Here is a 24,675-nt window from a genome sequence, read left to right as displayed (position 1 = left end):
ATGTTTTTTCAACATGAATTGATTTTTCTTGTAGTACACATATCCCACTCATTAAATCTTAAATTCAAGTTCAACACGTTTGTCTCTTCATATCTCTTATAATAACTTTTTGATCGATAACATTTATACAAATTTGTTACTAGGATATTAGTAAACTGCTTTTAGATTTTTGGGACCAAAACACTTCAATGGTAACACTGAAGCAGGAGCCTTCCTAACTTTATTTTTTTCTTTGCCTTATGAATATGCTTATTAATTTTTTTCTAACAGTTCTATATAAATAATAAACTTTATAGCCTACCTCATGTATACCTGGGTTGTTATATACGTAGACCACTCCTAACCAGTTGATTACTACTCACAAATTTACTTTTGAATGTCCACTCAGGAATGGTTGAGTTGCTCAGTGTACTTAGCACTTTTTTTTTTTTTCCCTCTGCCTTTCATTTTCTTTTCCCAGGGTTACGCATCTGCTTTCACTCTGGCTTTCTTCTCATCAGACCCTTTATAGTCTGGTGATGAGAAGAGGAGGGTGAATTTGGCCGGAATTTGAATTTATATTACATTATTTGATGTTCATCTTAGTTTTTTTTTGTTTTGTTTTGTTTTTGTGGTGCGCGGGCCTCTCACTGTTGGGGCTTCTCCCGTTGCGGAGCACAGGCTCCGGACGCGCAGGCTCAGCGGCTATGGTTCATGGGCCTAGCCGCTCCGCGGCATGTGGGATCTTCCCAGACCGGGGCACGAATCCGTGTCCCCTGCATCGACAGGCGGACTCTCAACCACTGTGCCACCAGGGGAGCCCCATCTTAGTATTGTATTAAAACAATACCTTACCTGAATTTTTTTTTTTTTTTAAGGAACTATGAAAATTTGATAAACACTTTGCTAGATGGTGTGGAGCAGAGAAATTTGTAAGTGCAAAAATATATTTTTTTAATTCTCAAACTTTTATCTTCAGTATTATAGGAGGTTTCTACCCTGAAGGCCATGAATGACTGTCAGAAAAAGTTGTAGTCTGATTCATGAGTTTAGAAAGTATGGGGCTGATGATAGGAGCAGTATTTTTCAATATACCTATTTTGATTCTTGGGAAACTTAAAATTATAATGTCTCAAATACAGGGTTGTTTTTTTAAAGTGATTTTATGAATGATGTGTTTTGTGATTTCCCCCCTCCGCCCCTTTCCAGGCCCTGGAAATTTGAACATATAGGCATTGGGCTTTTGTCTCTACTTTTGAGAGATGACCGAGTGTTACCGCTTCGTGCCATACGTTTTTTTGTTGAGAATCTCAACCACGATGCAATTGTAGTTCGAAAGGTAGATACTTTATTTTAGCTATAATCTTGGGTTTGAAAATTCTTGCCTCACCTGATATCTTGAAGTGTATTGATTTGAAATCTACCTCTATTGGTTCCGAGATGATAGTAATTCATCCAACAAATATATGAGGAGGTGTTCAGGTACTGTGCATTTCAACACTGGAGATGTAGCGGGGAACATGTTTATAGGTTAATTGGAAAGATTGACTTTAAAAAATTAATTACAGTTATAACATGTTACAGGAAGGGAAAGGTATCTGAATGATACAACTAGTTGGTTTTAACTTGAAAACTGTTAGAGGTAGGGTACAAGATGGGGCTGACCTGACCTGGCACATTGAGAAAAGACCCTTAGGAAGAAATGTTTAGGCTGAGATAGGAAGAATGAGCAGGAATTGGTTTAACAAAGAAATGATAAAAGTGTTTTAGGTAGAGACTAGCATGGATGAAGGTTTAAGAGTAAGAACTGCAACTGACTCAGTCCAAGTCAGAGTTAGCCCTCATGTGGCTGTGCTGCCAGATGTCAGTGGGTGAGGTATTTCTCTGCTTTGGAAAGAAACAGAACCCAGCTTCTGCTTTTGATCAAGGGAGCAACCATTTGAGACGTTTAAAATTTTGATATATGTACCTTACCTGCTTCTTTTTTAGATGGCAATCTCAGCTGTTGCTGGTATTCTTAAGCAGCTAAAAAGAACCCACAAAAAGCTGATCATCAATCCGTATGAAATCAGTAAGTGCTATCAAACGTAATGAGCGGTGCTTCTCAGTCAAACTTGGAAAGTTTCTTTGAAATGTATAAATTACAGTTCTTGATGTCAAGTATTTTTCTATACAAAGTATAGAAGTATAGGAAGATTTTAATACAAAGTGTGAAATAATATTATAAAGGGAAAACAGTTGACTTAGTAAAAACTAGTAATAGCAAGTATTTATAAAAATAGATGGCTGTTTATGTCTTTATAATACATAAAATGTGTAGCTTTATGTCTTTATAATACATAAAATGTGTAGTTTTTACACACTCTGGGTACACATGTCATCTACTTACTTATCTCATCAGCTAAGCAGTTATACTAGTTATTTATCAAACTGTATTTCAAAGGCTTAAAATACCATTACCATTTAATTCATCAATATATTAAGTGTTTCTTCCTCAGTAGTAGGATTAGGGGCAAGATTAATTTGATTTTGGAGGGAGAAAAACATCATTTTTATTACTTTGGCTATTATTTTTTTTTATCTCTGATAACTCCTGAGATATTCAAACAGCTGTCTTCAGTTTACCCCAGCCCCATTTTGGGAGGGAGTGTAGCTGTGCACCAACTACCACCTTTATTTTGGAACACTATAAAATGGTGTTAACTAAATGTGGGAAAGACTTTCATTTCATTATACTCTCTACTACTAATCTTGTTTTACCCTCACTTGAAACACATGTTTGTAGGTCTCATATTAAATGAATATTTAAGGGTCCCAAAAAACAAGTGTGTGTAGGTACATGTGTACGTGTGTGTGAGTGTGTGTGTGTGTGTAAAGAGAGAGAATGTCAAAGTGTACACATGGTGAAATGTTAAAATTGGGGGCATCTGGTTGAAGAGAGTATATGGGAATTTGTTGAGTTCTGTAATTAATTAATTCAAACCTAAAAAGTTTGAACAAAATTAATCCTTTTAATTTTGGTAAAAGGGATGAAGTATGGATCAAACTTGACTTTCTCCCCTCAAATAACTATCCCAACACCATTTAGTGGATAATCCCATCTTTCCTTCTCTGATGTGAAATGCCTCATATGTATGTGCTTTTGCCTTGAGCGAATTTTAACAGAGTCTTGTTATGGAGATAAACTCACACTAGCACTATTTGAGAATAATTATTGCACAGTTATTTTGAAATTCATGAAATGTAATTGTCTTTTCCTTAGGTGGATATCCTAAACCCACCCAAATTGTTGCTGGTGATAGACCCGATAATCATTGGTTGCATTATGATAGCAAAAGTATACCAAGAACTAAAAAAGAATGGGAGTCAAGTTGCTTTGTGGAAAAAACTCACTGGGGATACTACACCTGGCCACAGTAAGTTGCAACTTGCCATGCACCTTATTATTAAACAACTTATCTTTGATATAATTTGTTTTATCATCTGGATTTCTAGGGAGGTTCTGAGGCAGTTGAAGCAGTTAGAGGTACTTTGTCACCAGAGATACACAATCTCTAGCTTTTTCCGTATTCCCTCTTCCTCTTTTTCTTTGTTCTTGCCAGTGCTATGCCTCATCCTGCCTCTTTCCTTGTCTTTCCACTGAAACCCTTAGACTTCCTTAGTCCACCATTATACATCTAAGGAGTTTGTTAATAGTTGCTCTAAGTTATATTCCTACCTATTAATACTACACATGTCTAAACCAGCCCCAAGAAATACTTATTTGTCTCTTATTGACACCAATAATGTATGTCATTAGGATGCAATGACCTAAGATTTTTAAGGTGGAAGACTGAATGATATGCTCGTAACCCACAACTTAGCATCTCATTAGAGTTCATTAGAAGTGCCTTCTAATGCTTTCTATCCAAGAAGCTCTAATGTTGTTTCCTATGTGTATTACAAATATAAACTCTTACTGTGTAGGAATATGGTTGTTTATGCTGGTGTCGAAGAGCAGCCTAAGCTGGGCAGAAGCAGGGAGGATTTGACAGAGGTAAGCATTTAATTTCACCACGTGTAAACACTTACCTGGTTCAGATGCATCTTACTTTTGGCCCCTGATTTATATTTCAAACTAAGTTCATGGTTTTTTTTCCCCCAATTTGTGTATTGCAGCATAATAAGTATTGGTAAATGTGCGCTCCCTTATTCTCCCCAACCGTCCCCCCTTCTGTTAGGACCAGTTAGCACGAGTCTTCTATATCTAAGGTCACTCCCAAGTTACTACCTACTTAGCACTCGGGTACTGGCTTTAATTTTTTTATTGCGTGTAAATGATGGATACTCAGTAAATAGATGTTTGTAAATTTAAGTTGGAACTTCTTAGTCTTTGTAGAACTTCTTTATCATTTTGAAAGTTGATGAAGGGCTTTTAGGTTTATGTCTTCCTTAATTAAGTTAATGTTGTAGCTTTTATTTTCTAATTCTGAGCAAAGTTTACCTTTTAACTGCTGATATTTTATAAATATGGAAATAATTTGCTGGGGTTTGGTTTGCAGTTTGGAGGATTTTCCTAATTTGCACAGAAATTGGCACAATAGCATTAAGTCTTCATTTCTCAAGCAGAACATTTTTGGTTTTATTTCTCAGTTGAGAAGTGGAATCCAAACTTGAAGAGCTGAAGGAAAACTTTTAGCTATTCTTAGGATTTAGCATTTTTAGGAGGCAATATTATTTTGGTTCCAGAAAGGCTCTATGAGAACTAAAAATTCTTTAGAATAGAACAAAAATAAAAACTTACTGTTGAGTTTCAAATCTTTATGGTTGAATTTTAATGTTTTCAGAATCATGTTTTAAAATAGATTTTAATCCCTGAATGTTGTTCTTTTTTTTTAACTTTACAGGCAGAACAAATTATATTTGATCATTTTTCTGATCCTAAATTTGTGGAACAGTTAATTACTTTTCTATCTTTAGAAGACAGAAAAGGAAAAGATAAATTTAATCCTCGACGTTTTTGCCTCTTTAAGGTAACTATGTTATTTACATACCCTTTTCATAAAGCTTAGTGACTGTCAATTTGTAGGTTCATAAGTTTTAAAGTATTTGTTCAAAGTTTGAGTTTAGTCATCTGTTATCTTTATCTAAAATGACTCTGGAAGTAATGCCTATCATATTCATCTTGGCTTAAGGTCTAGGACTCAAAAAAAACAAGCTTTTTAGTATTTATCTCTAATATTTGTAATTAGCAGTAGAAGCAAAAGACCAAAACCCACAAGACTATGTGCATTTCATGTTTATTTGATTTTTTTTGAGGTGTGTGTGATATTTTTAAGGTTAGAAATTAATTTTTCTTTCACTGATCATATTTTAATGTAATGTGGCAAATGACAGTGTTTTTACCATTTTAACTTACAGATATTGTTAAAACAGTTAAGTTCTATAGGGGAGAATATGGAGTTCTTTAAGCACAGTAGTAATAACAGCAAACAAATATAAGCATGTGATACTGGAGATGCTATTCGTTTGAGTACTAAAGAACTTTCTTATTTTTATTTGCATAGGGTATATTCAGAAATTTTGATGATGCCTTCCTGCCAGTTCTGAAGCCCCATTTAGAACGTTTGGTTTCAGATTCACATGAGAGCACGCAACGATGTGTTGCAGAAATTATAGCTGGTTTAATCAGAGGCTCTAAACATTGGACATTTGAAAAGGTGATGTAATTTGTATAGTGCATTCCCTCTTAAAGCTGCATTATCCATTTATGCAAGAATTCCCAACGCGTTAGGTATTAACACCTAGCTCAGTCCCTCAGCCTCCGCCACCACTGTCCCTCTACCAGCATTCCGGTGCCACCTCGGGCTGGCGGTCCTCAGGAGGGAGCAAGGCGACAGGTGGCCGGGCGGGCGGCTGATGGGGGCAGCGGCGGGGCAGACAGTGGTCCTATCTGCTGTCTCGTCTCCATGGGGTTAGCCCGTGGTGCTGTGAGCTCTAAGGTGGACAGCAGGTTGTGTGTTTATCAGAACATATTCACGGCTGCGTCGAGGGCACACACATCTTTTAAAAAAAGAAAAAGATGTTAACACCTAAAATATGAAATGTTTAACTTTATATTGCTTTTGAGTATAGGTCACAAAGTCGTGGTCTGTAGGTGGCATTGAATGTCTTTTAAAATCTGAATTATTTTCTATCCTGTAAAAAGGATTTTAGTTTCTCTTGAGAAATGGGAAGATTGTGGAATACTGGCCCCGCATTGCTGCACTGTATCAGTTGGCTGGGGCTGTGCGTGGGTTTCTCCCTTCCTGAGGCACTCTCTAGCCTCTCATTAAATCTTTTCTCTTAGCCTCTGTGCCAATTTACATTACTCATTTGGTCTCGTAGATGGTTTGAGTTTGACAGCCTTGTTTTGAGTATCCGTCTTTTTAATTGTAAGGTTAAGTTTTACATATCCACCCTAAGATTAGTTTCTTAGCAAGATGCACTAGACTGAAAATAACCTGGTAAAATGTTCAGAATGCCTGAGTAAAAAGGTAGGCTGCCATTTTTCAAAGAAAAGATGCAAATATTGTTTCTGGTAAACTTAATTACACATACTTTTTAGGAGGATTATCAACACTTTTTAATATATTAATTTAGTTATACATATTCGAATCATGTATTAAAGTATTCGTTAGTTTGTAATATTGCCATTTTCCTGCTCACATATGAAATAATTTTATTTAAACGTGTCCATACATATCCTTGTCATCCTGTCTCTGTCATTTTTGAGTTACCTCATTTCTAGAACACGTCTCCTTTCCGTATAAGTTATTTAAGATATAGCTTGTTTTTTTCTTTGTATTCAGTGTCTAGTGCTACCACTGGAAATTTTATCCCAAGCCCTCTCTCCCCATTTGTCCTACATAGGTCCTTTTGACTAAAGTATAGTCCATGGACTTGCAGCTTGGGCATCACTTGGGAGCTTATTAGAAAAGTAGGATCCCAGGTCCCACCCTGATCTAATGAATCAGAATCTGCGTTTTATCAGGATCTCAAGGTGATTTGTGTTCTCACTAAACTGTGAGAAGCAGTTTAGTGTTTAGACACATATATATATATTCACAGTCTCTGTATAACTGAATACTTTTAAAATGCTATTTATAGTCATCCAAACTTGGAATTTAAAGGTTATACTTCAGGCTAATACTAAATTGTATTGAAAAGTCATTGCTTCCTATATTAGGATTCAATCAAGTGACCTCCATAAGCATGCAAAATACAGAGATGATTGAGGTTTTGTTTCAGCCCAGTGTACTATGTCAGTCCAACATTTAAAGAGAGAACTTTTTAACAGTATGAGAGATTTTGTAAGAAACCATATAAAGTGTCTCCTCTTTTCTGATTTTTGTTTTATATTTTTGGAAAAAGATGGCCTTATTACCTGGATATGTATCATGGTAACATGGTGAAGTTACTTTCTTGGATTATTTGGGTCTTCTAAGAAATAAAGGAAGTATCAGGTTGTGTATTTGTATGTGTGTGTTTGCAGAAAAGGATACGTGAAGAAAAATGTTCTGAGTATCATTAACTTTTTCCTGTGTATTCTGTTTTGAGTAGGTGGAGAAGCTTTCGGAGCTTTTGTGTCCTCTGCTTCGAACAGCATTGTCCAACATTACAGTAGAAACTTACAATGACTGGGGAACTTGTATAGCAACGTCCTGTGTAAGTTCATTTTTGTGTCTCACTGATCTATTCAAACTGTTTCATACCATGTCTCAAAATGTGTAAAATCTCATTATACCTCTTGAATCCTGAAATTTTATCATCTTACATGACTGGAGATGGTTCTGTTTAGCTTTTTACATAAGCCTTGAGTGATAACTCTTAAGTGATTGTTATACCTTCTCTGCCATGGTAATTGCATTTTTAGATTAAATGACAAGTCAAATCCTATATCTAGAAGTGTAACTTACATACAGTAAAAGCCAGATGATACAAGGTTATAGGTATTATTTTTGACACCTTTTATGTCCAGGGCAGTTATACTTTGATTTAAGAGAGTCCATTTAGCTAACAATTTTCTCACTGTTAGTCTTTCTAACATGAGCTATAAGAATACATTTGGATTTGACTTGCCTATGAGTTTTAGTTTGATTTTCTTCCTCTATACTTATATTTATTTATATTTCTAAAATAATGATGTCTGATTTATTTGAAAAATTGTATGACCTCTGTTTTAATTGCTGCTGCTTTATCTTTTCAACACAGGAAAGCAGAGATCCCCGGAAACTTCACTGGCTTTTTGAGCTACTGTTGGAATCACCACTGAGTGGTGAAGGAGGATCCTTTGTAGATGCATGGTAAATAAGAAGGAAGCTTATGCGGTTAACAAAAGATTTTACAACAAAAGATAACATCTTTGTTCTTTATGTATAAGTAGAAGTGAAATGTCTGTACTCCTAAAGGCTACATAATGTAACACTGTCTTCTGGGAGATGACCATAGTTCAATTCAATACAACATATGATTCTAAATACAGTTATTTCTCAATTGAGAACAAGTAGGAGAATTGGAGGCAGCCTGAGCAATTCAAACATAAAGTAGGTCCAGCCTACTCTGCTGTCACATCTTCTATATCAGGACTGCTTTTTTGTACCATGACAGTATTACTAACTTCTTTATCACATGTTCTAATTTTTCACTGTTTCCTATTAGGAAAGAAGATAGTAATCCTTTTAAGGAAAAATATACTTGGGCATAAGGAGCTACAAAAATTACTGAACAAGAGAACAAAATCTAGATAATCCTGTAACAAGAAGAATCATTTTTTTATTATTATTATTAATTAGTGAGGAAACTTCTGATGCTTAGAAATTAACTCAATGAGTATTCTAAAGTCAGTGTTTCCTTTGATTTTATAGCAGTGGATATGAAATGAGATACAGAGAAAATGATGTAGAAAAATTAATAAAATCTTCCTAAATGTTCTATTCTAGATTGTTAGTTTGGAAATGAAACAATTTTAAGTAGAATACAAACATCATTAATCTATACTGTCAACATGTAAAAGCAGGACTTCCCTGGTGGTCAAGTGGTTAAGACTGCACTTCCACTGCAGGGGACACGGGTTTGATCCCTTGTCAGGGAACTAAGATCCCACATTGCCACAGAAAAAAAAAAAAACATGTAAAGGGAGAGAGGGGCACTAACACAACTCTACTGTGCTTTACTTTTAGTCGACTCTATGTCTTACAAGGTGGCCTTGCCCAGCAGGAGTGGAGAGTACCTGAGCTATTGCATAGACTACTGAAGTACTTGGAACCCAAACTCACCCAGGTTTACAAAAATGTCAGGGAAAGAATAGGGAGGTAGGTATTATTTTCTCTGTGGTGTGGTATACCTCTTGAGTTCTTTTTATCAAATTTTAATGTCTAGTAATACATACTGGTTATGTTACTGTTGAGTTTCATGATAACCTCTTCTTCAGATTTTGTTTTATATTGTATTGTGGGACATTAGACAAGAGTCTCTGAATGTAAAATAGAATGGTAGTGTGCTCACAAGCCAGTGGGGAGTAGTCGCCACACTGTAGTTTTTAATACCTCAGAATTGTGTGCACAGGCACAAGACCCTCTCTAGGGATTGTCTTGGGAAAATTTACTTTGGTTGGGTCATACTTTTGAACCTTAGTTTTATTGATAATGTGGGATCTCTTCTTATTATATGTATTTTATTTTACAGTGTGCTGACCTATATATTCATGATAGATGTTTCTTTGCCAAACACTGCACCAACAGCATCCCCTCGTGTCCCTGAGTTTACTGCTCGAATTCTAGATAAATTGAAACCCCTCATGGATGTAGATGAAGAAATTCAGAACCATGTTATGGAGGAAAATGGAATTGGTGAAGAAGATGAACGAACCCAGGGCATTAAACTCTTAAAAACTAGTGAGTGGCTAAACTTAGTAGAAACTCCCTCTAAAACCAGATATTTTAGATTATCCTATTGACTTCTCCCCCCTCCCCTTTTTATTATGGTAAAATGTACATAATATAAAATTTATAGCTGAGTGGCATCAAATATATTTACATTGTTATACAGCCATCACTTTCATCCATCTTTATACTCTTTTCATCTTGCAAAATGGAAATTCTGTACCTTAAACAATAACTCCTCATTCTCCCCTCCCTCAGCCCCTGGCAACCACCATTCTACTTTGTCTCTGTAATTTGTCTATTCTAGGTATCTCATATAAGGAGAATCATACAATATTTGTCCTTTTATGTCTGGCTTTTTTCACTTTGTGTAATGCTTTCAGTGTTTATCCATTCATCTGTTCATGGACATTCAGGTTGTTTATACCTTTTGACTATTGTGAATAATATTTCTATGAGTATTAATGTAGAAGTATGTTTGAGTCTCTGCTTTCAATTCTTTTGGGTATTGAAAGCAGAATTGCTAGACCATGTGGTAATTCTATGTTTAATTTTTTGAGGAGCCACCAAGCTATTTTCCACAGTGGCCGCACCATTTTACATTCCAACCAGCAGTGCAGAGGGGTTCCAACTTTTCCACATTTTTGCCAACACCTTTTATGACTATAGCTCTCCTTATAGGTGTGAATAAGGTATCTTGCGGTTTTAATTTGCATTTCCCTTATGACTAGTGGTTGAATATCTTTTCATTGGCTTATTTTCCATTTTTGTTTCTTCTCTGGAGAAAGGTCAAGTTCTTTGCCCATTTTTGAATTAGGTTGTTTTGTTGTCGTTGAGTTGTAGTTCTTTCTATATTCTGGATATCAGTCCCTTATCTGAAAATGATTTGCAAATATTTTCTCCCATTTTGACTCTCTTGATAGTGTCCTTTGATGCACAAAAGTTTTAATTTTAATGAAGTCTGATTTACCTCTTCTTTCTTTTGTTGCCTTTGCTTTTGGTGTCGTGTCTAAGAAATTGTTGACAAATCCAGTGTCATGAAGTTTGTCTCTTAAGTTTTCTTCTAAGAGTTTTATAGTTTTAGCACTTACATTTCAGTCTTCAGTCTACTTTGAGGTAATTTTTGCCTATGATATAAGATAAGGATCCAGCTTCTTTCTTTTGCTTGTGATACCCAGTTTCCCAGCATCGTTGGTTAAAAAGACTGTCGTTTTTTTCATTGAATAGTCTTGGCACTCTTGTTGAAAATTGACTGGCCATATGTGTGAGCATTTATTTCTGTGCTCTCTGGCCTATTCAGTTGATCTCTATGTCTGTTCTTATGTCAGTACCATACTGTTTTGATTACTATAGCTTTGTATTAAGTTTTGAAATCTGGAATTGTGAGTCCTTCAACTTTTCTTTTTCAAAATTGTCTTGATTATTGGGGGTTCCCTGTTGTTTGTATATCTAAAACTTTTTCAAGGATTCTAAGTATAAACAACTAACTTAGTCATCAGTTTTGCTTTGTTAGGATTTTTGAAGGCTAGTTTTAATTTTTACTTTGTGTGAGTGTTTGTAGACCATTAATAATTTGATTCATTCTTTGAGGGTGGCTTCAGTCCCCTAGATTAGTTGATACCATTTGTTATGGATCCTGTCACACTGCTGATCTAATTTGTGAAGTAACACAGACCTCTTTCTTTACATTGAAGAGCTATCAGAGTGGCTGACACTAGCATAGAATCACTCTACTTTGTAGTCTCTAACTGGATAGCAAAGACTGACTCTTTGTGTTTGTTTCCATAAAGTATTGAAATGGCTGATGGCAAGTGCGGGAAGATCCTTCTCTACAGCAGTCACTGAACAACTTCAGCTTCTACCTTTGTTTTTTAAGGTAAGTTTATGTCTGAAATTAAAAATGCATCCCCTTTTGACCTTCAAAAGGAATTTATAATTATCATCAGATGGTTGATAGCTTTTCAGACTGTGTATGATTTGTTTTCATCTCTGAAAGGTAGAATAGTCACAGGAAAATCATTAGGTGTTAGTGGTTAAATATTTGTTGAAATAATCTTTCTAATATTAGGTAAGAGTAGGTTCTTGACAGTTACATGAAAAGTCTAAAGACAGAACATTGTTTCAGTGAGAGCCAGTTTTCAAGTAATAGTTTAGGAAAATATTGATAGCTTTAAAAATAAAAAGCCACAATGACATTTTTGAATATAGCTATTTCTGACTTTTTAATTCAATGTATAATAAATTTGAAAATCAAAATGTTCAGTATATTGTATTTATTTTACATTGCTAAATGGCACTATATATAGTTGGTTCTAACAAATATTTGCAGGAAATAACTTGTGTCTGGTAATCATATTGAAGTATTATTTGATGCAAGATATAACCTGAGGTGGTTTTAATTATTCATCTCTCCAGCCAGTGGATAAAGCTAGTACACTAAGATTATATAGTAGTTTCCAAAATTATAGTTGGTAGTGATGGCTGTGGTTGGTTGTGGTTAGGAAAACATTCTGGTCTTATTGCAAATTGGGAAGGCTTGGCACAAACATCACCACTACTTGACAATTATTGGTCAATACAGTTATTATTTAAGATGGAGGGCCCTTGTTACTGTTTATTTGCAAATGGCATGCTAAACTTTTCATCTGCCATGGTGTATTTTGTCTTTAGGAAATTTCAAAAAGATAACACTTATGGAAATTTTCAAAGGATTCACTACTAAAATACTTTTTAAAGTGCTCTGTAGGGCCTGATACCCATGGATACCTTTTGGGATATAAAAGGGGACAGTAGCCATTAGTGTATAGATAGGTCTTTGTTACTTGTAGGTCCTTGGTGTAGATATGGTTTGTCTTTAGGGCAGTGGTGCTTAAACTTTTTTCCACTACCACATACACAGTGGTATGGAACATGGTCTCATATGTTCATAAATGGGTAATGTGCAATGAATGTTGGGATAGCTGGAGTTCCACCCTTTTTCTTCACTCAGAAAAAAGTCAGAAAGCAAATAGTATATGAGAATGAGGTTGATAGGATGATTTATTTGAATCCACTTGAAATTTGCAGAAAAATGTGTATCATTAGGTTGCTGTACTGCATAATTTGCTAGTGATGGGCCTAACAGTTAACCTGAATATACAAATATTGAGGTTGAGAATCTCCTTTAGGCCTTCATGGTAAGTGGGATCTGGTATATGCAGGCATCAAATAGTTGGGGAAATGTGAGCACTACTGAATATATTTTAACTGTAATGAATTTTTATGTATGATGTCATTACAGGTTTTTAAAATAAGAGACTTTATCTTTCAGAGATAAAAATAACTTTTTTGGGGGTGGGGCATGCTGTGTGGCTTGTGGGATCTTAGTTCCCTGACCAGGGGCTGAACCTGTGACCCCTACACTGGAAGCACAGAGCCTTAACAACTGGACTGCCAGGGAATTCCCGAAAATAAAATATTTATGGATGAAATATGTCTGGGATTTGCTTCAAATAATTTAATTGGGGGATGGGGAACTACAGGGGAGCAAAAAAATGAAAGGATTAGCCATGAATTTGTCATTGTTGAAGAAGTGATTGATTCATGGGGATTCATTATACTATTCTCTAGTTTTATGTATGTTTGGATTTTTCTGTAGAAGTTGTTAAAATTAAAAATGTAATTCCTTTTATGTAAGGATGACTTTGTACTTATTGGCTGTTTTTCACTTTATGTCTTTGGTTTTTTTTTGTTGTTCTCTAGATTGCCCCAGTGGAAAATGACAATAGCTATGATGAACTGAAAAGAGATGCAAAGTTATGTTTATCACTAATGTCTCAGGGGTTGCTTTACCCTCATCAAGTGCCTTTGGTACTTCGGGTGCTAAAACAAGTAAGAGTGTATATCAAACACTTATATCTTTGGTTTACAATTCTAAGAATTTCACAAAGTCAGCTGAGGTACACACAATACCTGCATTCATTTTGAATCTTCTTTTAGTTTGAGAGGAGACATATGTTGACCAAAGAAACAGATTTAGAATCTGTACCTGGCTCTGCCACCGACTTCTTTGACACTGGGCAGGTCACTCAACCCTAAATTTTCTATATACGTAAAGAGCTAATTATTGAAGCACCTTGGATACAAAGTGCTTATGAGGGAGGGGGTGGGCATTCTCTTTTACCATTTCCCCTTTATTTTATTCACTTGTATTTTCTGATCTGTGGTTGAAAGACCTAAGTGAGTATATATTTTCTGGCTGCATTTTTATTTATTTATTTAATTTATTTTTGGCCGTGCCACAAAGCATATGGGATCTGTGGGATCTTAGTTCCTCGACCAGGGATTGAATCTGTGCCCCCTGCAGTGGAAGCATGGAGTCTTAACCACTGGACCACCAGGGAATTCCTGTGGCTGCATTTTTAGTGTACTATGTGCTCAGCTTTATGTAGGTTACACATGTGTTATATAATATAAAAAATGGACATGTTCCCATGGTTTCCCCTGAAAGATATTTTTTAACAGCCTCAAATGGTATTTTTTTGCAGTAGAATTTAGTAGTTCTCAATTTTGTTTGCTTTCATTACCCTACCAGCTACTATCAAAAGTAAAATAAAATAATGTGCAAGCGTTGGAGGATTTAAGAGTAATTAATTATAAATAATTCTTCTAAAATTGACTTTTATCTGTGTTCCTTTCCCTTTACTCTCAACCATTCATTCATACATTCAGAATAACTAACTTTTACCTGAAATAGCTTGTGCAACCTTTTGTTTAGAAGGAAGTATAAAATGAGCTTGCTCTAGCTATACCTGTAAAAGTAGAGTTATATTGGAAGTCTATATTATTTGTCATTTCACTGTCATCTCATGTTCTTGTCAGCACTGTTTTCATTATTTCTACTAATTTCTCATCCACAGACAGCAAGAAGCAGTTCTTGGCATGCTAGATATACAGTACTGACCTACCTCCAGACCATGGTATTTTATAACCTCTTTATTTTCCTAAACAATGAAGATGCAGTTAAAGACATCAGGTGGCTGGTTATAAGTCTTTTGGAGGATGAACAGCTAGAGGTAAAATTTAGGCTATAGCAAACCGAAATTTAATAAATTTAAAGAAAGCATTATGGCACCTCTTTTAAGAAGTATTTACACACTGATATGTAAAGTAAAAGTAACTTTAATTTTAACATAGCCCTATGTGATTAGTTTTGATACCCCAATCATTTCCTGTAGTACAGATGGAAACAAACATTGGACACGTTCTTGTTCTGGCTTCTCTTTGCAATTGGGCAGATAACATTTATGAACCAAAATTTTCTTAATCTATGAAATTGCAGGTGATAATACTCTACTTACCTTACTGATTTTTAAAGGGCTAATAGGAATGTGTATGAGAGCAGTTTCAAGAGAATGAAAATCTACACATAGGTGCTATTATTCAGTAGATTTAAGATAAGATTGTTGTCCCTTTTTATTTTCCTTGGTAGAGAAATTAAAGTCAGCTTTTTTGCTGAAGTAGCATTAAATAAGATATAACTGTCTAAATTGGCCTTAGGTAAAGAAAATGTAATTGAAAATTTTGTGAAATGTTTGCTTATTTTATTTTATGGACTTTATGGGTTTTCCATATAGTGGAGCACTCCCAGTAATTATCTGTATTTTATTTGAGAGCACTGAAAATAGATTTGTATCCCTAGGAAACTGAGAATGGAAATTTCTCCACCTCCCTTATGAATCTATGCATTCTGCATTCCAGCTTTCTTGTGTTCTGGGAGCAGATATGTCCAGTTCCTAGGGTACTCACCCAGTGGTTATAACTCTGACAGCCTTTGATTAAAATATTTGCAGCTATCTGTAAATTTTTTTAGACTATTCTTATTTTTTCTTCATTAAACTTAAAGGAATGGAAATGGAAAGGTGGAAATCTCAAAAGTCAGTGTTACCTACCTTTAAATATTATAGCTAAACGGACTGTTTTCTGGACCTTGTTTTAGAACATTTTTATAGATTATTCTTGTATTTTATTCCATGTAGTAGGCTTAAACTTAGCTGTTACTATAAACATAAGCATGACATTTATTAAAACTATCCGTTTTAAAACATGTGGTACTGAATATCAGTAATAATTAGCCAGAAGTATTCATGATAATATTGGGGAAAAAAAACTTTGTGGTAATCTAAATGAGAAATGTTTAAAGAAAACTTTATTAGATTTAAAGGAAAATTTTTAGAAATATTGGGAAATTTTTTATAGATAAAAAGCTAAATACCTTTTCTGCTTACCTTGTAAAGTTAATTATTATAGACATGTACAGACTGACCCTTGGAACAAAATATCACAAAAGTAGATGCCACTACTGGGAAAGAGAACAATTCAGTTAGAGGTGTTTGGGTAATTTGATAGCAGTTTGGAGAAAAAAAAATAGATTAGAACATCTCACACTGAAGTGTATTCCAGATATAGTATAGATACACCCCCACCCCCACCCCAGCACATACTTTTTACTTAGAGAAAGTAGGAGAAATGAATTTGGATATTTATGTGAACTGTGAGCCGAGAATGACATTCTGAGTATTTAAGTCAATAGATTTCACAGATCCAGAGATGGACAGATCTGACCACAAGAATATTAGAAACTCATCAGTTTAATTGGTCAAGCATCAAACTAGAGAAAAACATAAGACCATTAAGACCTTGAGGAGTAGATGGTGGTGGTGGTATCATACATGTATGGGTGAAAACAATATAAGCAGTAAACAAAAGTCAAACCTCTCTTAATGACCAGAGAAATACAAACTTAAAACAATGAGACTCTTAGTTTCATGTCCTCTACCCACCAAAGACAAAAATGTGTAATAATAATAACCAGTGTTGGTAAGTTAAAACCTAGTATTCCCATTAGTTTTGTATCATAGTATATGTTAGCACTGGCTTTTTGAAAAGCAACCAGTAGCCACAAAATTAATAGTACTAAATTGGAGATACATTGAAATTTAGTAATCCCAATTCTTAGAATTAGCCATGTCCTAAGAAAATACATTGCAATATGGAAAAATTATATAAATTAAGTGTTTTGTAGCATAGTAGTGAGAAGTTGAAAGCATTCTAGTCAATAGTTGAGTATAAAAATAAATCATGGTATGAAAGGAAATAATGCAACCAAGTATGAAGTAATAAAACATTCTATAATGTATTTCATATAATAATGTAATAAAAGTAGCAAAGAATATGTTAAGAACCCCCAAACTGTCACATTGAAAAATTTAAGAAAAAGTCTTTTGAATGAATAAGTAGCAAAGCATTTGAGTGTTTTTTTTCGAATTATTATTGCCTTTCCTTACGACTATTTAGCAGAAATTTTTGTGATATATTTGAGATAACTTTTTACAGCTTTTTTGTCTTCCCAAAACTTGAGTTCCCATTTCAATTTGAAATGGACTGTTAATCACTCTTCATTTAGTACTTCTATAAACTGTATTTATAGTCTGACAACAGCCTGTGAAATTCATGAGTTAAAATGGATATAAATCTCTACTATGTATGCCAATTATAGAAATTATCCTGTATCTTTATTACCAGTGAAAACAACAACAGCAGTTGTTTTAAGAGATGTAGAGTCTAGGAAAATTGTATTTTAATGTTAGGCTCTGGCACTGCTTTTACAGTTACACCCAGATAAGAACTATCAGTCAGTGAGGAAATAATTAATGTATGGAGAAATTTAATTTTGTATAGCATGGTTAACCATTAAACTTTCTGTGAACCTGGTGTAGTGACTCATCCATCTTGAGGCCACAGGCCCTTTGAGAATCTGATGAAATCTCTATTAAGAAACTGCAAAAGAGCATTTACACAATTTGTATACAAATATCAGGGAAAATCCCCACCCCAGTTCCCTTACCACTCTCTTCACCTCCCCAGGCTTAGGATCTTGGCTCTAATGGAAGTGATTGTCTTCTATAGGTTCGAGAAATGGCTGCTACCACCTTAAGTGGTCTGTTACAGTGTAACTTCCTTACCATGGACAGTCCTATGCAGATTCATTTTGAGCAACTTTGCAAAACAAAACTACCGAAGAAAAGGAAACGAGACCCTGGTTTTGTAGGAGATCCGAATACGATTCCTTCTGCAGGTAACAAGACTGATGGAAAACACCTTTTGGGAATTAACCAGGCTTAACTCAACAAATATTTATCGAATGCTTGTATGTGCCTAGGTCTATGCTAGGTACCGGGAATAGCTGACCCTGCTTTTGAGAAGCTTTGCATATAGAAGGCAAGACCTGGGGTGTAAAAGCTGAAATTGAGAGAGGTACAAAGGAATGTGTACATGGCTGCATACAACTATTGTAGTAAATCAAGCCTGTACCCACCCACCTGAAATCTCTTTATAAAGAGAGGTATCCAGAATTATTTTGGAGGATCTAAAATATTTGTTTTTAGAATTTATAACTTATGTGTAAATGTACTAAGAGAAAAAAAATAAGTAAACAAAACAAGCCTTGCTTTCATTTGGAGAGAGGAAAATCATTACTTCCCTAGGCGTTTGATAGAGGGTGAGAGCACTCATTATTCTACAGGAGCTTCCACTCTAATTGAGCATGAAGGTAAACAAGAGAATGAGATCTGATGACTGTGTCATGTTTAAAGAGAAATTTAAATGTGATTGCAAAGAAGCATCCGATCTTGCCACTGTTATCTACAAATAGTCACAAGAATAGAAAACATAGACTATTAGTAAGTGGGAAGCTGACTGAATTTGCAGAAAATGCTTGGAATATGAAGCTCTTAAGTACTGATTATAGCAAGGTTTTAATTTTGTTTTTAATTTCATTGAAGTATAGTTGATTTACAGTGTTGTGTTAATTTCTGTACGGCATAGTGACTGTTATACATGTATACATTCTTTTTCATGTTCTTTCCCATTCTGGTTTGTCACAGGGTACAGAGTATAGTTCCCTGTGCTCTACGGTAGGACCTTGCTGTTTATCCATCTTGTATTTAATAGTTTGCCTCTGCTGACCCCACACTCCCAGTCCTTCCCGCCTACCCCTCCGCCCCGCAACCACAAGTCTGTTCTCTGTGTCTACCAGGGTTTTGATTTTTGCTATTACCTAATAGCAATTTCCAATAAAATACCAGTATATATTCTAGTTTTTTTGCTTGAAAACTGTGTTTTCAATAATGAAGTACCAAAGTAGTTTTAGGTTTTTGTTATAACCAAATGGCATTGTTTATAACTACTCCAAATTCCCTTTTTTCTTAATTTCAACTCCCTATCCACGGCGTTTCATGTATACACATATAATAGACTTACAAACACATACATGCACACATCTTTATTAAAAAACAATGAGAATTTGAAAGCACTTTAATGTAACTTCTGTCACTAAAAAGGAAGAATAGAGGCCCTGTAGAATACAGACACATAGCAGTTCTGTTTTGCGGAATACAGACATTCCACATTCACGGTGTGTTTACCTAATGAATTGATGCAGTCTGTAGGAGGTGGTCACATCCAGAAAAGTGGGATCTAATTTTGACTGGCGATTTTTTTAGGATCAGGGATTGCACTTTCACATATGATATGAATTGCTCAGAAAAAGCCATTACTATGTTAGTTTTACCAAATACATGACACATTTCTGGACCTAAATATAATTATGCTGTCATTGAGGGATGGCTATAGGATGTTTTTAGTTTAGCCTTAAAATCATGTTTTTGATATGTGTGCATACAGAGTCATTTTTAAATGCAGAAATTCAAACATTGGAAACAACTAGTATGATCGAAAACTAATTTATTTCACTGTAGCAAGTGCAATAGAGTCCTGTAAATATTTGCACATATATTGCTGTTTTCTTTGCAGAGTTGGTCAAACGCCATGCCGGGGTGCTGGGACTTGGTGCATGTGTTCTTTCTAGTCCTTACGATGTTCCCACCTGGATGCCCCAGCTCCTTATGAATCTCAGTGCACACCTGAATGATCCTCAGCCTATTGAGGTAAAATTCTCCCTTGTTAGTTTCTTTGCACATATATTATCAGTGATATTTTGTAAGAAACCATTTATACTAATCTCTATACTCTGGATCTTCTGCTTTGATAAAGCTACTACTCCTACCTCTGCCAGATCCAAGTTACTCATCAATAATTATTAAAATCTTGCAGAGACCCTGCTGCCTGTATATTTGAGATATTTTGGTAACAAGGAAATTACCATAGCTTCTGTCCCTCCAAGTCCAGTGGAAGTAAGATGTTGTCAGTGTTGTCAGAATAAATTTTATGCTTCTATTTCACTAGCATTTTATATCTAGGAAGTATATAACTGGGAGCTCATATTAAACAGGAAAATGTGATGGTATTATTTAGTGAACACCTGTGTTCCTACATTAAACAACTTGGAAGACCAATGACCTTGTTCTTTTCACTTTGATAAATAGATGTAAGTATATATTGAAACTGGTTTAATAATGTGGTACGAGTTCTGGTCGCTTGTCCTGAATTGCAGCTAGTACTAATTCTAAAGAAGTAAGCTTGGTGGCTCTTTGACGTAAGATTGGTTTATTGGTTTTGTAGCTCTTGGTGAAGTGTAAGATCTGAAGTCTAGAAGGATTGTTATTTAGCTAAAGGTATCCTAAATATAACCCTGGCGAGGTTAAAATAAAATGTATGTGGGTTGCCTACTCTACAGATGACTGTAAAAAAGACCTTATCCAATTTCCGAAGGACGCACCATGACAACTGGCAAGAACACAAACAGCAATTCACTGATGACCAGCTGCTTGTTCTCACCGATCTCCTCGTGTCACCCTGCTATTATGCATAGAAAGGTGAGGCAGCAAAGTTTAAAGAAGTCTGACATCCTCAAATGTCATTGGTTTGATAACTGAGAAGCGGGTATTCCTAAGTTTTTTCTTTCATGACTTTTACTATGGCCAGTGGAAGTTAAGTTCCCAGAGCATTTTATCCTTTCTTCTCTGCTTTAGGTATTAAGCAGAGAATTGATGTGACTGCTTTTGGGCCTATATACATGAGTGGGCTTATGGTTAGATAAAAGAAAAGAGATTTTACTCTTAATTGCCTCCTGAGTGGGGCCTGGCCATTTTGGGTTGTCGTAGGGATTCTAGGTTCTACAGTTGTGAAAACATTTCATCTGGATTCTTAAGTATTTATCATCCATTCTGTATTAAAGAGGGAGGACCCAGAAACCTTTCTACTGAGATAGGATGAATGAAGATTTCATTTACTGGGCTCTTAGAGTTGGATGTTCTGTTGTCTAACTGAAATTTTTTTCCTCCTTGATACAGATGAGTAGTCCTCACTTCGAGCTCTTTTCATCAAAAATTCCAGATCCTCAGGTACCATCTGTGGTGGCTTTCTGCAGGTTTTAAAACCCTGCCTCTGTTGAGCTCTCATCATTTTGGTGGTTTCTGTGTTTGGTCTCATTAGTCTGCGTTCCACAGGTTCTCAGCTGCCATTTGATTTCCTAACTTGTCCAGAAGTATTTCCGGAATATTAATCACTTTTTCTTTGAGGCATCAGACAAAGCCATAATGTCTCAGACTAGAGATAATTACCCAGTATGATCATGGCATCCAAGACCAGACAGAATCTAGGAACTCATTACGTAACAGTTTACTTGGAATGGAGAAGGCCCATCTGTAATAACAGATCCTGTCATTTCATTCATCTCAAATTATTTTGAATTCTTTCCAAATGGCCGTGGGTTTAGATGGTAGTAGGCCTGTGGGCCATAAATCTGAAGCCTTGAGAGGCTTGGGTCTGGAGAGCCATGAAGAGGGAAGGAAAAGAGGGCAAGTCTTGAACCCAGCCAAGGACTTGATGGATTGCTCGACCAAGACACAGAAGTGAAGTCTGTGTCCACGTGTTTCCCACAGACTGGAGTTTTTGGTGCTGAATAGAAGAGCAGTTGCTGAAAAACTAGGGGTTTGGTGAATAAATTTTTGATTGATATATATGTATACAATGTGTGATTTTGCAAATAAACAGCAACAACAATAAAAACCCTGACTGGTTGATTTTTACCTGTATTCTTTGCAAATATTGTTTGACCCTCTTTGAAAACTGTTACACTTGACTAATGGAAGTCTGCTGTGTTTGTGGAAATTCTGTAATTTTTTTTCTCTTTTTAATTTTTTTCCTTTTCCTTTTTTTTCTTTTTTTTTGCCTGCAGAATCATTGAGACTAATAAGTCTTAATATTTATTTGACTTGTTTAATAAGTGTTACATAGATGTAAAAGACTGTATAAACTGTAGAGATAGCATTGGCAAGACTTTGTACAGATGCAACCTCTTACACAACACCATTGTGTAATTAATTTGTAAAGATACACATATAGCTCTTTATTATAGTGATTTTTTTGGCTTTTGTACCAATTGAATGCCATTTTTTTTGTGTTTTAAAATTATTTTCTTTATCTTTTCATGTTACAAAAGCTGAGGTGTGGGTTTTTTGAGTTTATTTATCGTTAGAATGTCTGAACTTTTATGTAACTTTTTGTGCGCATCTCTAAATGCGAACACCACATGTTTGCCTATGACCAGTTTATAGAACTCAAGGTATCTTCTAGGTTCAAGTAATTCACAAGTTGGTGAATGTCATCTTGCAGCCCGCCCTGTACAGTCTTCCTTAAAGGAACACTACGGTATATTTTTTAGTATCTACTTGCTGAATGACTCGATACAGACCTAAGCACAGCAGAGGTCCTGGTACAGTATTTAAGTGTCAGCATACACAGGCGTAATCCCTGTATAGTGTAGTGCCGAACTGATTATTCCAATTGTGTAACTAGTTTAAAACCCAATAAATGGATTGTTTTTAACACCTGGCTTTTGTCTTCATTACAAGGAGAAGACAGTTCTGTAGCCAGTGACCCTCATGGATTCCTTTTGCATTCATAGATCTGGATCCGTAAATTCATGCCCTCCGACCAGAGTGAATTATCTAGATCAGACCTGTCCAGCACAATAGGTCATAGCCATGTGTGACTATTTACATTTAAATTAAATAAAAAATTCCTCAGTCTCAATAGCCACATTTCAAGTTCTCATTAGCTACTTTTGGCTAGTGGTTACCCTGTTAAATAGGCAGGTGAATGTTTTCATCATCACAGAAAGTTCTGTTGGACAACACTGGTCTAAATGATTGATTCTCAAATTGATGGGCCTAGAATGTGAATTTTAATTCATGCCCCCGGCTCATGATATTGATGCCTGGTCCTGAAACCACAGTTTGAGCAGTGAGGTTTTATGTTGTATTGACCACTTCAATTTTTCATAGCCAAGCTGTATGAACATACACTGCCATAGGCAAGGTTCCTAAAGTGGGGAATTTAAAAAATATAAGATACTGGGCACCCACTGTGTTCCTCAGTCAGAATTTCTGTGGTTGGGACTCAGGCATCAACGTCTTTTAAAAGCTTTAAAAGTCTTTTAAAAGCTCCGTAAATGCTTCAGTTGTGCAGCCAGGATTGAGAACCACTGGTGACGACTCCTAAGGCCCACTCTAGGCCTAAAAGCGGGGCACCTTAATCACATGCCCAATGTGATTCTGATACCAGGCTTAGAAGTTGCTTATTACTTTGATACCCTAACTGGTTATATTGTGAATTATTTAATTCCTAAATTTTCTATCGGGGGCCTCAAGAATGAAAAGGAGGAGGGAGAGAAAAGGGATGAATGGCCACTATTGGCTAAATTCTTAAATGGATTTTGCACTCAAAAGAATGGAGAACGCTAGCAGGAACAGTGTTAAGGGAACGCAAGTGTTATGGGTTTGGGGGGTGGTGTGTGTAGGCAGACCAGTGTTTAGAAGTCACTGCTGATTGGGCCTGGAAGACTGAGCTAAGGCAGGTTTCAGGTGGGGATGGGTGGTGGTGGGGGAGGAGAAAGCCTGTATCTTTAATGTTGTATGAGCCAATAAATAATCTTTAGTTTCTGAATGAATCCTTTAAAAAAGAATTTGCAAATTGTGTTTCAAAATTTGGGAGGAAATTTTACCTACCTATTTTCTTAATGTTAATGATTAGTAATGGGGCCAGAGAAAACCAGTGAGGAATTTTGTCTTACTGGAAAAAAACTTTCTACAGACTTTGTAGTTATTTTTGCGGCCAAGGGCCATTTGCCTTGTTACTGTCACTGTTTTGGGTATTCCCTCATTGTTGAACATCAAGGTTTTCAGTTTTCTCTACTATAGATCACACTGCAGTGAACATTTTCATCCCTTCACACTTAAAACTTGTTTCTTTTATTCAGGTATTTCCTTAGGATAAATTCCGAGGAGTGAGATTTTTAGGTCGTGAATCTAAGCATTTTAATGGCTCTCATGTTCTTTCCTCAAAGTGCATGTGTCAATTTGCATTGTCAATGATAGTGTGTATTAGAATGTTGGTTTCCCTGCCAATTGACAGCCTAATCATATCTTAACATACTTCGAGTCAGCCCTGCTTGTTTATTTGTAGATTTCCATTTTGTGACTACTAAACCAGTGTTCTTTCCAATTTGACACACTGCTGGTACGTTTTGTAGACATGATCATAGTAGCTTTCATCTTGTTGATCGTGCTTACTAGTTCTGGAACTTGGATGGTTCCAGATTTCCTCTTCTAGCTCTCTAGAATCCTTTACAACTTGTGAAATTTTTTTTTTGAAGTTATTTCTGAATTCTGATAGCATAGTCAACACCTGGACTGGGTATCTACCTCATAAATTATCCAGCCCTCTTGATTTTCTCTTGATGAAAGCAGAGTGGTGGGGGTGGCTGGGAAAAATATATGCGTAAATCCAATTA

The 24,675-nt window shown here is 35.7% G+C and overlaps 1 protein-coding gene across 1 annotated transcript in view; it reads left to right on the top strand.

Annotated features, from left to right (window-relative positions):
* PSME4 (proteasome activator subunit 4) overlaps window positions 1-22,681 on the top strand; it is a gene marked incomplete at its 5' end in the record, with an annotated part of 101,217 nt that extends 78,536 nt beyond the window's left edge. Inside the window, 18 exons of the mRNA XM_082852302.1 lie at window positions 858-911; window positions 1,189-1,318; window positions 1,969-2,050; window positions 3,242-3,395; window positions 3,946-4,015; window positions 4,866-4,991; window positions 5,526-5,678; window positions 7,561-7,665; window positions 8,212-8,303; window positions 9,180-9,311; window positions 9,685-9,893; window positions 11,672-11,757; window positions 13,623-13,751; window positions 14,780-14,935; window positions 17,829-17,997; window positions 19,734-19,867; window positions 20,557-20,695; window positions 21,173-22,681. Coding sequence (XP_082708428.1) covers window positions 858-911; window positions 1,189-1,318; window positions 1,969-2,050; window positions 3,242-3,395; window positions 3,946-4,015; window positions 4,866-4,991; window positions 5,526-5,678; window positions 7,561-7,665; window positions 8,212-8,303; window positions 9,180-9,311; window positions 9,685-9,893; window positions 11,672-11,757; window positions 13,623-13,751; window positions 14,780-14,935; window positions 17,829-17,997; window positions 19,734-19,867; window positions 20,557-20,691 — 2,116 coding nt within the window. The 3' untranslated portion in view covers window positions 20,692-20,695; window positions 21,173-22,681. The remainder of the gene's footprint in view (window positions 1-857; window positions 912-1,188; window positions 1,319-1,968; window positions 2,051-3,241; window positions 3,396-3,945; window positions 4,016-4,865; window positions 4,992-5,525; window positions 5,679-7,560; window positions 7,666-8,211; window positions 8,304-9,179; window positions 9,312-9,684; window positions 9,894-11,671; window positions 11,758-13,622; window positions 13,752-14,779; window positions 14,936-17,828; window positions 17,998-19,733; window positions 19,868-20,556; window positions 20,696-21,172) is intronic.
* Window positions 22,682-24,675: the final 1,994 nt, after the last annotated feature.

This window comes from Leucopleurus acutus (assembly GCF_964270905.1).
Source record: "Leucopleurus acutus genome assembly, chromosome: 12".
NCBI classification, from domain to species: Eukaryota; Metazoa; Chordata; class Mammalia; order Artiodactyla; family Delphinidae; genus Leucopleurus; species Leucopleurus acutus.
The sequence above is the reverse complement of the archived record's forward strand: the minus strand, read 5'-3'. Positions and strand labels throughout refer to the sequence as shown.